The sequence below is a fragment of the Mustela putorius genome, unplaced genomic scaffold (assembly GCF_011764305.1).
Source record: "Mustela putorius furo isolate JIRA1106 unplaced genomic scaffold, ASM1176430v1.1 tig00003983_pilon_pilon_pilon, whole genome shotgun sequence".
Classification (NCBI taxonomy): domain Eukaryota; kingdom Metazoa; phylum Chordata; class Mammalia; order Carnivora; family Mustelidae; genus Mustela; species Mustela putorius.
The window spans coordinates 15635444-15650677 of NW_025422123.1; the positions used below are offsets into that span (position 1 = coordinate 15635444).

At 41.9% G+C, this 15234-nt stretch overlaps 1 protein-coding gene across 1 annotated transcript; it reads left to right on the plus strand.

The window, feature by feature from the left end:
- Positions 1-6652: 6652 nt before the first annotated feature.
- Positions 6653-8643, plus strand: CUNH6orf141 (chromosome unknown C6orf141 homolog). The gene has a single exon (XM_045071060.1). It carries the CDS (start codon positions 6995-6997, stop codon positions 7598-7600), a length of 606 nt encoding a protein of 201 aa, XP_044926995.1. The 5' UTR covers positions 6653-6994; the 3' UTR covers positions 7601-8643.
- The last annotated feature ends 6591 nt before the right edge of the window (positions 8644-15234 follow it).

Sequence of the window (15234 nt, forward strand, 5' to 3'; positions counted from 1 at the left end):
ATGTAGTATTCTTGGCTCCATGTTTTTCTCATTTAGTGCTCTGAATATATCATGCCAGTTCTTTCTGGCCTGCCAGGTCTCTGTGGATAAACCTGCTGCCAATCTAATATTTTTACCATTGTATGTTACACACTTCTGTTCCCTGGCTGCTTTCAGCATTTTCTTTTTGTCGCTAAGACTTGTAAATTTTACTATTAGGTGACAGGGTGTGAACCTATTCTTGTTGATTTTGAGGGGGTGTTCTTTGCACCTCCTAGATTTTGATTTTTGTTCCCTTTGCCATATTAGGGAAATTCTCTACAATAATTCTCTCCAATATACCTTCTGCTCCCCTCTCTCTTTCTTCTTTCTCTGGAATCCCAATTATTCTAATGTTGTTTCAGCTTATGGTGTCACTTATCTCTCGAATTCTCCCCTGGTGGTCCACTAGCTGTTTGTCTCTCTTTTGCTCAGCTTCTTTCTTCTCTGTCATTTGGTCTTCTATATCACTAATTCTTTCTTCTGCCTCGTTAATCCTAGCAGTAAGAGCCTCCATTTTTTATTGCTCCTCATTAATAGCTTTTTTAAAATTTCAACTTGGTTAGATTTTAGTTCTTTTGTTTCTCCATAGAGGGCTTTTATATATCCAGAGAGGTTTCTCTAATATCTTCCATGCCTTTTTTGAGCCCGGCTAGAATCTTGAGAATCTTCATTCTGAACTCTAGATCTAACATATTATCAATGTCTGTATTGATTAGGTCCCTAGCCTTTGGTACTTCCTCTTGATCTCTTTTTTGTGGTGAGTTTTTCCACCTTGTCATTTTGTCCAGATAAGAATACATGAAGGAGCAAATAAAATACTATAAGGGTGGCAAAGAGCCCAGGAAAATGCACTTTAACCAAATCAGAAGAGACCCCCAAATGGTAGGGGGGAGAAAGGGGATACAAAGAAGTTCAGAAAAAAAAAATTAAAAAAGAAAACAAATAAAGAAAAAAATATAAAAAAAAATATATATATCTATATCTATCTATCTATCTATATATATATATTTGACTGGTGAGGAGAACAGGGTCACCCCTCAATTTTGGGAGTATTTTGGTCTCTTAGAAAGAACTACCTCACAAAATTTTAAAGAATGACAAACATATATAAGGGTAAACACAATGAAGGGATGGAATATGCCTATAAAGATGAAAAAAAATTTTTTTTGATTTCTAAAAAAGAAGTTGATAAAGTAAGTTGGTTTGGGAGAATAAAGAAATAGAAAGTGGAGAGATTTTGCTCAGGCTGGAGACTAGAACAAGCCCAGAGCTAGATTTAAGGTATATTTTAATCTATACCTTAGGGTATATATTTTGATCTATACCTTGGGGTAGAAGAAGTTGTACCCCAAATTTTTTAGAAGAAAAAACCCTCTGTGTATACAAAAAATAAAGTTAGATACAATGAGGGATAAAATATGACTATAATGATGAAGTTTCAAAATAGATTATTATTATTTTTTTGTGAAAGGTATTGATAAGATAAACTAGTTAAAGAATGTTTAAAAAGGAAAGGGTAAAAAAAAATTTAGCAGAAAAAAAAATAAAATAAAAAATTATTAAATTAACTGCAAGACGAAAGAATCATGGGGAGAAAGCCATGAGTTCAATGCTTTGCTTTCTCCTCTTCTGGAACTCCACTCTTCTCCTTGGTAAGTGAACTTGGTCTCGGCTAGATTTCTTGTTGATCTTCTGGGGGAGGGGCCTGTTGTAGTGATTCTCAAGTGTCTTTGCCCGAGGGGGAATTTTACGGCCCTTCCCAGGGGCCAGGCTAAGTAATGTGCTCAGGTTTGCTTTCGGGAGATTTTGTTCCCTAAAAGTTCTCTGTAGAGTTCCAGAGGACAGGAATGAAAATGGCGGCCTCCCAATCTCCAGCCTGGAGGAGGTGAGAGCTCAGGGCCCCACTCCTCAGTGAGTCCTCAGAGAAAAGTGCTCAATCACTCCCGTCTCCCTGGCCTCTGGCCACACTCTGAGCTCACCCAGCCTATGCCCAGTTCAATGTAACCTGGAGCTGGGAACTCACTCCTCAGCTGTCTCTGCAGCCTGCTTCCCCGCTGTAATACCTACGAGCTCTGCGACATTCAGACATCCCCGATGCTTCTGTGACCCATTGGGAGCTTAGGCCACCCTATCCCTGCCTGCACTTCACCCCGGTTTAGTCTCTGGAGCGATGTCCCTCAGTGGAGCAGACTTTTAAAAATCCTGATTTAGTGTTCCGTTATTCTGCCGCTTGCCAGGAGCTGGCCTCTCCCCCCATGGCCTACCTTCCTGTCGCTTTTCTATGAGCTCTTCTTCTTAACAATATCCTTATGATAAAACCTATTTTCCTTAAATCATTTCAAGTTGGTACACTAGTCAGTTTAGGTTTCTATAACCAAATGCCATGGACTGAGTGGCTCAATGACAGATATTTATTTTCCCACAGTTCTGGAGGTCAAAAGTCCAATATTGGGGTGCCAGCATGGTCAGGTTCTGGCCAGAGTTCCCTTTGTGACTTGCAGATGGCCACTGTCTTGCTGTGTCCTCACAGGGGATGTGGGGAGGAGGAATAGTACTCTGTTCTTAGGAGGCTGGAGTCCTATCAGACCACACCCTTATGACTTCATTTAACCCTCATTACTTCCAAAAGACCCTATGACACAGACACATTAGGGGTTAGGCCTGCCAGTGGAGGGTATACCTTCTAAAGGCCAAGATACTAGAATAATGAAGAGTGATACATATTATTAGGATTAAAAATTACTTATGAATCTAATAAACAACATGAGAGGTGCTGGTCCCTGGGAGATTGGGCTATTAATAACAAGCTTCTTTTGATCTTACTAGGGTATAGTCATTCATCACTTTTTAGATCCCAGGTATAGAAATTGTTTACTACCTGCCAGTGGCTGGAATTTGCGAGTGTTGGAGGCAATTTAGAGAGAAAGTAGGCACTTTAAGATATTAAAGCAGAGAAGACACCACCATCCTAGAGGCACACTGCCTGTTTTTCTGTTTTATTTCCTTTTTAGACTTTATCTCTTTGAGGATTAACTTATTCTGCATTTCCTGTGAAAATTCTTTTATGCATCATTAAAAAATTCTCGACAGCTAGAAATTCAGGTGCTACATGATAGGTAAATGTTTCATTTCTCAGCAAATAGATTTTCCCCATTTCACATCCCTACTCTAATCCCTCACCCAATCTCCAAAGGCCAAAAAAAAAAAAAAAAAAAAAAAGTAATAAATTTTGTGGTTTACATTACATTTCCCTCAAAATAAATATACCTCCATTGAAATTCTATCAATATTTCTGCAAGGAAGGAAAATGCAGTGTTATTGCCACTTGAAAGCAGCAAAAAAAAAAAAAATGCTTAGACTTTATCTATGTAGATTTTTGGTGATGTTTCTCCAAATGCTGTTCATGGAGAACTAGCCTCAGAATAACTGGGAGGCTTGCTCAAAATCCATACTGACTGCTACCCCCGCTCTACAAGAACAGGCTCTTTCAGAGCAGAGTAAGGCATTCATCCTCAGCGGATATTTGTGTACACTAAAGTTAAGGTATTATATCCTACTTTTGGACAAGAGTTTGAAGAATGAAAACTTCAAGAGTTTTTGTCCCATATTTGTCCCATAATCCCAGAAGTCTCCAACATCTAGAATATTTGTTGACATTTATCACACATTCAGTAATTACTGGTTGAGTAAAGGAACAGAAAAAAACATGAAGTCATAGGGTTAAAGTGGGACCGACTGGAAACAGGAGGAAGCATTTAAGCATGCTAGAATCCTGACTCCATTGTTTATTGGTGCTTGACCTTGGACAAATACTTAGCCTCCCTGTTCCTCAAAATCTCAAGGAGATTATAGTAATAGTACGACTTGCTTAGTTTGTTGTGAACAATAAATGAATTTAAATATATAGAATGCTTAGAACAATGCTAATCTAAAACACTTAAAAATTTTGTCATTTAGCAATAAGCAGCCCAAGGTCAGCCAGATCTGACCTAGATTCTGTCACCCCTTCAATACTTTTTTATGTATGTACGTATGTATGTATGTATGTAGGTACCTACATACATATGACTTGGCAACCATAAAAAGGTCCTCTCTTTCCCAAATATCTCCCCCCACTACTTGGTCTTTCATATAGGGGTCGAAATTTCCACCATAGCAGTCACTTTTCTAAAGTAGATATGAAAACAATGAGCGTTTTCTAGTAAAACAAACACCTGTTACTAAGGATGGAACCCGCAATCCCAAAAAAGCTTAACTCTATATGAATATTAGAGGATTAAAAAAAAGGAATAAATTAGACTAATCTAAACTAAAATTAAAAAAGAGGAATTCAAAAAATAAAAATGCAAAAGAAAAACATAGGTGTATGTATCCAAAAGTTCAGGTTAGAAGGGTATTATAGAATTTGATGTACTGTACAGCTCGCTGTGATGGTAAATAGGTTAAAAAAATTACCTATGTGTAAAAGAAAATGAACCAGAATAGTAGGAATGAGTGAAAAATAAAAATTTTCCTATGAGGTAGTGGTTGTTCTCTTGTAGTCCTTTTTTTTTTTTTTCTTTCTTGGTTTGTTTTCTGGGGGAGCGGCCTGCCACATGGGTTGTCAGTCAATGATGTTTCCTGAGTTAAGTCCTCCCGCCCCCCTTAAGGGGGTGGGCTCTGAGGAAACTGGTTTTTTTTTTCAGGCTTTTGTTCTCTGGCGGTTTTATGTTTCTTCACTTTTTTTTCTCTCACCTTGACTGTTTTTGATGGTTTTTGTAGTTTTAGAGGAAAACAAACTGCACCCTGATCTCCCTCTCAGAGAAAAGCCTCAGTCTGGGTGCAGAGCCTAAATAAGTTCCCCCTTGGCCGCTGGCAAGGCAGGTTCCAAGTTGCAGACCCTGGGGACGCAGGATCTTCTGCTGTACCCAAAGCCAAGGCAGTGGCGGCTGTCAGGGAGCTCCCGACTATGAGAGAGTTTCCAAGCAGTGATCGCACACTGAGATTTTCCCTCTGGCCCAGGCTGGGAGTGCCTGGTCTTGCTGGGTCTAAGAGTGCCCAGCTTGTGGGCACCTCTTTCAGGGGTGGGTATGGGTCGCATGCGTCTCAGGCACTGAGAACGGGGCGCAGGTCCGAAAGCACTGGGCTGGGCTTTTCCGCACCTCTGCCAGGGGAGAGTTTGGGCTCTGAAACAATGGCGCGGGTCAAAGAGCACCTGCCGGGCCTTTGTAACTCTCTCAGGGGAGCATGAGGGACGTGCGCACGTATCTCAGGCTTTGTAGCAGGGCTCGTGCGTTCTGCCCACTGGCTGGCTCCCATCCCCTCACAGGAGCCAGAATCCACGCATTCTCTGGTGCGCTGGTGGCATAGGGACCAAGAGCTGGTTTCTCTCTGCCTCAGCACCAGGGCCCCTGTCCCTAGCCACTGGATTCCCACAATTTCCCCCCGTGATCCTTTGCTCTTTTGGAGTGCTTTCAACCAGTCTCCAAGTTAATGCTGGTCCCCAGACTCAGGGCACTTTCACTCGTATTGGGGTATTACTTTCCAACCGTTTGCCTCTGGTGGCTCCCTCCCCCTTCTGTTTATCTTCTGATATCAGTTGCCATTCCCACTCCGCTTTACCTGCCCACTGGCATCTTCTGCCACTGAAGAGATCCAGACGTGTATAATTCTGATCTCAGGCTGATTTCATGGGTGAATGGAGTTCTTTGGTAGGTAATCAGCTCACTTTGGGGTACAGGCTGAAAAGGCACCTCCTCCTACTTCCCCGCCATCTTGTCCCCCCCTGCAATCCCAAAAAAGGCTCCATTATTTTCCATTAGCTAGTTTGCCCCATTAACCCCAAAGGTTAGTGTGTCAGTGTGCTTGCCAATGAACAGATTCCAAAAGTCTGCCCAGAGATGCATACTTTTTATTTTTTTCCAGAATTTGAGAGACATAGTTTTTTAACTGCTTGGGTTAAAGAGAAAGGGAGTGGAGGAGTGAAGGGATACTTAAAAAAAAAAAAAAAAAAAAAAAAAAAGATGTAGGGGCACCTAGGTGGTGCAGTGGGTTAAGCATCTGCCTCTGGCTTCAGTGGGTTAAGTATCTGCCTCTGGCCCAGGTCATGATCTCAGGGTCCTGGGATCCAGTCATGCATCAGACTCTTGGCTCAGCGGGAAGCCTGCTCCTGCACTGCCCACCCCTCCATCCTGGCCTGCTGCTCTGCCTACTTGTGATCTCTCTATCAAATAAAGTCTTAAAAATAATAATAATAATAAACGACAAAATTTTAAATCCTGGAGACGTTCATTTAGCGATTTGGTTTTTTGTTTCTGTTTATCCAAAGCATAAATCCCTTCCTGGAGTAAACATTGATTATAACCCATATGAAGACAGGAGCAACCACTGTCCCACAGGTCCTGGCATCCCGAAGGAAGAACAAACAAACCAAAAGCCATTTTCTCAAAGTCGGCTCCCTAGATCTACACTCGCTAATCTTGGCTGCATGGTGGGGATGGCTTTGGACCGGACATGAAATCTTTTTTACAAGAATTTGATTAAACCAGATAATAAAACAAAACCAGAACACTTCCTTGTTCCTCGACCTGGGAGGCGCGTCCTGGGAAAGGAAGAGCGCACGGAGTCCCGGGCATTTCAGGGGGCGCTGTGCGAGGGTGTCTTCTGCGCCTCTGACCCAAGAACAGACGGTGGAAACGAAACCAGAGCTAAGGTGCAAGAGGGCACAGAAGAGCCACATACCACAGCAGCAGAGCTGCGGGCGAGGGTGGGAAGGAAAAGGAGGAGCGACTGAGGGGAGGTCAGGCTCTTTTGTCTTTAAAAGGCGAGCAAGGCCTGGGCGGACTGTACTGGGCGGTGCAGGAGGCGGGGTCTGCACGGCGCGGGCGGGGCGGGCCTTAAAAAAAAAAAGAAAAAAAGAAAAAAAGCCCTACCTGTCCCTGACCTGCTGGGCTAAGCGGGAGTTTGCTGCGTGACCCGCCTAAAGGATCTACGAATGAATGAGCCTCCTGTCCCGATGGGGACCTCGAGGCCCCGCGGGGCTGCGAATTTCGCGGACGCTCCGGACATCCTGGGGCGTGCCGGGTCCTCTTCGCGCAAGCTGGGGCGCGGGGCGGCCCTGGCTCCCGGTGGCCGGAATCCCGCGGTGTCGGGGGCGGCAGCGGAGGCGAGGGCGAGTGGAAGCCCAGGCGGGGCTCTGGAGAACCGCCCGGCGGCTGAGAACCTGGACTGTGAGCCCTGGGTCAGAGAGAAAGTGCTCTTCCTTCTGCACCCAGAGAGGTGGCTGGGGACTCAACGGGACCCTGCGCGGGAAGAAGTGGCCGGTGGGGACGATCTTTTCCCGGCGGCCGGAGACGACTGGGAACCCGACGGCCCGTCTCTCTTTCCGCGAGAAAAGCGAGTTTTAGGCAGCCGTGTAGACGCTCCCTTCAGAGCTCTGCCGCGGGACCCTGCAGCCCCACCCAGGTCGGTGCTCGTGCGGATTGTGGACTATCAGGCGACAGAAGAAGTCTTGTGGACTGCATGGAGGAAGGGGCAGATGACCGCACGGACCGAGGAGCACTCCATGAGCGCGATCACTTTTCGCACCAACAGGGAGTGAAGCGCCCGGCTGTGGGCGCCAGGACTGCGAACCCCGGGCTCTCCCTCATGGGGAGAGACGCCCCGAGTCCACCTGCGGGGAGATCACCTCGCGGTCCCCAGGGACTGGATTGCCAGAGGATATAAAACAGGAAAGAGGAGCCTGAGGAATGCTGCGGGATGGTGGATGAGCGCGAATCCTTAAGCAGATGCTCTTCCGGGAGCGCCAGCCTGTAATTAGCCGACAGCAAGGATGTTTTAAGAGGCTGGTCAGCGCCGCTGGGAGGCAGGTGACACCCCAGACGGAATGAAGAACTGTGAGCAACATAGTACCTCCTTTGTGTCTTAAAACTGTGACGGTCTGGGGACCTAAGTCATTGGAAGAGGGGAAGGAAAGGTATTTTCGAATTGGTAAAATGTGGGCCTGTTGAAATACGAAAATCTATTTATGGTTAATTCTCACTTTGCAATACAGATTCATTGATCTCTTTCCCTGCCTCCCCGCTCTTTCGGACCTAAATTAGAAGTGAGGGTTGAGGTCCGCTCTCTGCAGAGAGAGGCTTGTTTTAAAGCTAAAAAAAGAAAGTAAAAAGGCATGGGAAAATCAAAATAAAGCAGCAAGTAAACAAAATCTTTCCTTTTTTAAACTTTTTTCTGATGTGCACATTTTTTTCTTTTTTTCATTAAAAGTTAGGGGAAAGAAAACTAGGAAAAGAAGAGGAAGAGAACAGAAGACCCAACTTTGAACGTTAAGTGCCATTTAAAGGGGCTTTACTACCCCCAAAGTATCCAGTCGAGTAAAAATGATTTTTATCTGGTTTTTATTTACTTTTGCTATTTTAAATTTGGCAGATAAGTCTTATCTAAAGGTAGATGATGTATAGTTTGCCCTAAAATAATTGTATATCTTATTCCTGCCCATTGTTTCTTATTAATAACATTTGTATTTAAAACTGGATTGAAAATACATCCCTCTTGATGCTGTTGGGGAAAAAAGTCTCTTCTGGTGCTACTGAAATGTCTTTTTATTTGTTCCTCTTTTTTATTAAACACCCATTTTTATTACCTCTGTAGTGCTGTGGTCTGGTTTGGAGGTCTGTGAGGAGCAAGCATTCCCTCTAGAGATGAACTCCTGACTTGAGCAGGCTGAAGGAGTATTTGGTTACTGCAAGAACTAACAAAATAAGTGGGACGCTGGCTTTTGAAGAGTCAACTGTTGAACTGTACCCCCTACCTCACTCCTCACTCTGTGCTCTTTACTTTCAGTTTTGAAAGGCCCTCAAATATATATCCCTGTTTTACAGTGAGCCAACCTCGGTGTTGAGGTCATGTGGCTTAGTTAAGTCACAACGTAGTAATTGCATAGGCTTACTAAGTAGGTAAGAATATGATCTTCTCCCTTCTAAAGGTTTGAGAATGGCCTTCAGGGGAACTTACCTGTAAGGAGTCAAAAGAAGATAGGGCATCCTGGGTTTTCTGACTCATGTTGATGGGAAGTGCTAGAAATGCCTTAATGCTCAGGAGTCCCACCAGAACTTTTGACTGGAGGATCACCACAGCAGTTCTTAGGACTATGAGACCCACACTTGAGGGAGGAATGCAGCACCTGACCTCATTTGTGTTCAAATGAGGTGCTTTTCTACTTGGTTGTAGAAAAGATAATATAGGCCCCATAAAGTGAATTATCTTTTCCTCCAACAACTTTTGCCTGGCCCTTGTGTGAGGTTAAACTTCTTGGCAGACTGTTTTCAGGCCTGACTTGGTAAATTTGGTTGTGAGTCATTATATGTCCCCAGGTGACTGAGCATTGAATATGCAGTCAGTAAGAAAAGCCTCCTTAACATGGACCCATACATCATTGGTTGCCTTCTCTCTGGAGGCCAACGGGGAAATTTAGCTTCTTGTGTTCAAAACTGTCCTACTTCTTACTGTGACTCTGGGCAAAGTGCTTAATCTCTGTGTGCCTCTGTGTCCTTATTCATTAAGTAGAGGTAATATATAGTATTAACCTCATAAGGTTTTTTCCCTAGGATTATGGTAAATGAAAAATAGTTAAAATAATACTTTGCATATAATGAATGCTCAAAGTTAGCTGTTACTAGTTCTGTGTTGTAATTGTTTAATTCACTTTCATCCCAAGTAGGCTTTAGTCTTTTATTTAATTAAAAAAAAAAACAGCCAAAGGCATACAACACAAGAAATTCTGTACAACCCAAACTGGTGATTTTTATTGACTCTTTTCTGGATTCCTAAAAGAAAAAGCTTCTCTCTAGCTTTTCCCAACATTTAATGGATCAGTAAATACATCCTTAAATCTCTTAGCAATGACCTCCACGTCTTGTGATATTTATCCTGTGATTCAAAGGCCTAAGGTATACATTGATTGACAGGGTATTTGAGGAGGTTTCAAGTCTGCTTAGCTCCCTGTGGGGAGTAGAGGTTTAAATACTTTCCTTAGGTATCAGGTTTGTTCTCCTTCTGGGATTTTAAATCTGATGCCCTGTTGTCTCAGAAAAACAGAATACACAGAGTTTTCATTTTTTCTCCTTTCTGCCAAAAATGTTCAAGTCAGCTTAACTCATTTTTTTTTCCAGCTTAACTTTTTTTTTTCAAGATTTTATTTATTTATCAGAGAGAGAGAGGGGGAGAGAGCGAGCACAGGCAGACAGAATGGCAGGCAGAGGGAGAAGCAGGCTCCCTGCCGAACAAGGAGCCAGATGTGGGACTGGATCCGGGACGCTGGGATCATGACCTGAGCCGAAGGCAGCTGCTTAACCAACTGAGCCACCCAGGCGTCCCCCAGCCTAACTCTTTTAGTCCAAATATATTTAGGTTAATTTTATCTCAAGTAAAAATCATTTTTATTATTATCTGTTAAAGATTTTACTTATTTATTTGTCAGAGAGAGTGTACACAAGCTGGGGGAGCAGCAGGCAGAGGGAGAAGCAGCTTCCCCACTGAGCAAGGAGCAGGATGTGGGGATGTGGGACTCAGGCTCTGGACCTTGGGATCATGGCCTGAGCTGGAGGCAGACGCTTAAAGGACTAGGCCAACCAGGTGTCCCTGAAAGTTATTTTTAAAACACTCCCCAACCTCCTTGTTAACTGCCTGTAATGCACTTAATAGATTTTCTTCAAACTGGTATATCCCTGGTAGGAAGTAATAAGTTGAAGCCCTGTTGAATTTACTTCACAGGTTTTCCTGATCCAAGGAGAACCTGGTTGTGAGAGGAGCTGAGCATTCTTTCCCCTTCACAGTGTCCTAAGAGTGAATCCAAAGTGATATCTGAGTGTTCCCAATATGAATAAACCTCTGAGAATGTCTGGGTCTTTGCTCTTTGGTCTTACCTCCGCTTTGTGGAAAAATGTGACCATCTAAAACTGCCTTAGGTGGACGAATCATAGCAAGGATTTCCAGAAGCCATGTGGCCACTCAAGGGACCATAAGGTAAATATCACACAACTGCCATTAGGCAAGTGTTGACCTCTCTGAAGACCTTTGTGCACAACCTCCAAGGCCTTTGAGATTCATACATTTGATTTGATGTTCTTATTCTTGTTAATACCCAATGTGCTTTTTTGCCTATGAAAAAGGAGAGGGACTAATCTTCCTGTTGAAAGAAAAAGTTGTATTCACTGCAGAAAAGTTTGAGGAAATATTTTGCTAGGAAGAAAGACAATTGGGAGTAAAAGAAAATTCACCCTTCCCCCAAATCTCTTAATATTTGGTATGCTTTCAGTCTTGTTTTACGTATTTTACTCTATTTTAATGTGTATTTTATTCTATTTTTTTATGTGTATGTGTATATATATATATATATATACACACATTTTCTTGGCATAAGCTATATATAAAATCTGAGTATTATAAACTGAGGTATACGGATACTATTCAGGGGGAACCAGGAGCATGAACATCTCTAAGAATGTTTTTTAATCTCAGACCTCAGTCCATATCTACTGAATCAGAATTTGCATTCTGACAAGAACTCTGGGTGTTCTCATTAAAGTTTGAGAAACATTGATGTATACGTGCTGTATTTAGTCCTCCTTTGTCACTTACAAAAACTAGAAAGTTTTCATTTCCTCCCTGTCCCCATTCATTAATGATCTTTAACAAGGCCATGGAAATTACACTTTGTAGAATTCGGAAAGTATTTAGAGATTACAGAAGAGTGAAATCGATACTGATTTGTGAATTGGCAAGGAGATCTCTAAAACTACAATTTTTTTGAGAGAGTCTTACTATTCTAAAGTTTCCTAATGAAACACTGATCATTGGAATTCAAATTGTTTCTGAAATGTGGTTCTTTTACTGTCTCAGAATGGGAGACAATACTTGTTTAAAAACGCCTTGAGGGAAGAAGGGCAGGAAGTCAGGAAAGAAAGCACAGTTGCCACACTTCTGCAGGCTGAGTCAGGACAGCCAGCTGTGTGCACTCTCTGTTAATGTGTGGGGACAGGGTGGGGAGAAAGGCGGAGCTTGAATGTGAATAAACTGCTTCAGGGGAGAAAACAAAGGCTGTGACTCTTGGACACCCTGACAGGCTTACAGCTCCAAATAGTACTTTGCTCTTAGGGAGGGTAAATCTTTAAAAACTTGCTAGATGAAGATAAGGGAAGACAACAGTGCAGTTTACTTTGCAAAGAGGAAGAAATCACAATCAGTTCTTATTCAGTGTGCTGCCAATATTAGCCACAAAATGGTAGACTTGGTCACCTTCAAGGCGTGGAATTAACTTCAATTTCAAATTCAGATTCTAAGTGTAAGATAGGATGAATACTTTTGGGGGGAGCTGCAACCTTCACAAACTTGGACGGACAGAGGTTCTGGTTTGGTATTGGAAGGGAGTCAGGCAACATCACTTGGCACTTGGCAGGGAAGCAAGGCAGGCAGGGTGGTGAGAAAGCTTGACAGAAAGCAAGATGACCTTAAGGCTATCCTCAGCTTGACTAAACTGGACAAGTCTCTTTCTGACTGCTTCTCCAGCTCCCTTCTCCTAGAGTGGTTTTTTTAAAAACATGCAGTTGCAAATTCATTCTTTGCCTTATTGGCATGTAAATCTTTCAACTTCTTGTCTGTTCCTCATCAAAGGAATGTCTTTCTCCAGGGTCTGGGAGCCATCTCTTGGAAATGTAATCAAGAAAGACAGGGTCCCTAACTTCCAGTCTCTGGGAGATGGAAGAGCCCACCTCAATAAGTATCAATTAACCAACAAGATGGATTAATTCAGTCTCTGTCTCCTATTGCAATAATTGCTTCAATTTATTTATAAAAAGTCTTGAATAAATTCTTCCTTGCCTGCTCAATTCTGTCTGGTACAATTTTTCTTTTACAGTAGTGAAAAAAGGAAGGGTTCATATCTGCTCTGATGGGAAGCTCAGGCTGTTAGCTTGAGAAGCTGTTAGCATGGAGAAGCTGGTGGTGGGCTAGCAAGAAAAGCTTTTTATGTGATCTACCGAGGCATGGGTGGTCACTGAGGCTGTTGGGTGTGTAAGTCTAATCTTAAGGCTGGTCTGTTGGACAATGTGCCTCAGACCCCAAACCCTGAGTTTTAAAGCTGATTCTATACCCACTGGATTATCCTTAGTCATATGTCCATCTTCCAAAAAAATTCTTATGACTTTGAGGTTATTTTGGAGTTTGTATTGTTTTTAAAGATTTTTATTTTATTTATTATTTTAGAAAGAGAGGGAGAAATGAGCAGGGAGAGGGGCAGAGGGAGAGAATCTCCAGCAGATTCCCTGCAGAGTGCAGAGCTCAAGACTCTTAGATCACGACCTGAGCTGAAAGCAAGAGACTGTTGCTCAGCCGACTGAGCCATGCAGGACCCCAACTTTGAGGTAATTTTGAAAGCTGACTAGGTCAGTGGATATATGGGTATAATTAAATTTCCAAATTCACCTTACATGGGAGAAGGGTTGGAGGGTACAATGGGCACGAAATAATTTTTCCTAAACCAAGAGAATTTTCAGGGAGGACTCCTTTACATAGTCAACTTTGGTAAAGATTGATTGTTTCAGACAGCTGGTCTCCATGTCTCAGAGAAAAGCCTCAGCAAATGCCTGTGGATTTCCCATGCCAGCCTCAATATTAATCCAGTTTCCTGGGTTTATGAGGTTCAGGCTACTCGTCCTTCTTTTTTCTTTTCTTTTCTTTCTTTCCTTTTTTTTTTTTTTTTAAATTAAAGAATTAGCTTACAATATGACATCAGGTTATACAGTCTTTCTATCCCCATATAAATGAGTGGGAAAATGTGTAAATGTTTAAGTAAAATAAGTCTATGATCAAAATGTTGGAGTGGAAGAAAGGAGATTCTGTGACCTGTATCGAATGGCATGTCAAGGACTAGGTAATGCTCAGGATTTCTCCCAGGAGCAAAATACAAGCCATATGTCATCTTCGGAGATCGTAAAACAGTGATAAAGCTGGACTAAAAGTCTGCTTTTATCAATACCAAGTGCTTAGTGATACAGTACTCCTTTCTGAAAAAAATCTCTTGTTGATATAATTTGGTTTTTTTTTTTTTTTGGTTGATCTAAAGTCTTAAAACTTCCTGATTACTGTTTGAATTTTAATAATAGAGATGTAAGCTTGAAAGTAACACGTTAAAATTTTTCTTTTCCTTTTTTTTTTTTTAATGAGGAAGATAATTTATTTTTATTTTTTGAATTTTGGGTTTGGGGGTGGTAGAGGCAGAGGGACAGTGAGAAAGAGAAACCCAAGCCGGCTTCAAACCCAGCGTGGAGTCCGAAAGGGGACTTGACAGATCTCACAACACTGAGATCATGACCTGAGCCTGAACAAAGCGTTGGATGCTCAACCAGCTGAGCCACCCAGGCGCCCCTAAGGGGAAGATAATTTAAAAATCTCTTCCCTGTTTTCCCTCTAATATCTCTTTCACACACATGTGGAATCAACTACATCTGTTCATTTTGAGAGTAAATTCCTAAGGGTTCAGAATCTCCTGAACGCACTCGAGTGCACTTTGTGTTTCCAACCTGTGTATATTCTTGCATTTCAAGATTCAGTATAAACATTAATACAGCCATTATATAGGATTACATACAGCAATTGATTAGGAAAATGACATTCAGTTTCTTCAATTCTGACATTGTATGTGACATTATATATAAAATTTAAAATAAGGAAACATTAAATTGAAAGTTAATTGAATGTAAATTAAATTTTCAAAAAAACTTAAAATAAGGAAACTATTTTCTGTTGGACAAGTGCAGATTTAGTTCAGACATAAACTGGATTCAGATTACATAGTTAACATTAAATTCACTTTTTATTCGTTATTTTAAAACTAAAGAGTGAATCAAGAAAATAAAACACTACCTGGGTGGCATAATTTAGTAGTTGTTTCTGTTGCAGACACTTCAATTTTATTAAAATTTACTTATTAGTTACTTGACAGTTTTTTACATAAATGATTATTATATCAGACTAACCAAAGGATTAGTTAATTGTTTTACTTTATGATTATTGCCGAACATTCTTGTCTCATACTGGTTTTAAAGATTATCTTCCTTTTAGGGCCAGATTCACCATGTATGCCACTGCTGACATGTGGTCATGAAGTCTCAAACATGGGGGACTAAACAGGTTGGAATTAAAATTCAAGATTTCCTGCCCTCTAATCAGAACTGT

What these genes read in the sequence shown, in the direction of transcription:
- CUNH6orf141 (XM_045071060.1), top strand. Translation starts at nt 6,995, where the DNA reads ATGAATGAGCCTCCTGTCCCGATGGGGACCTCGAGGCCCCGCGGGGCT.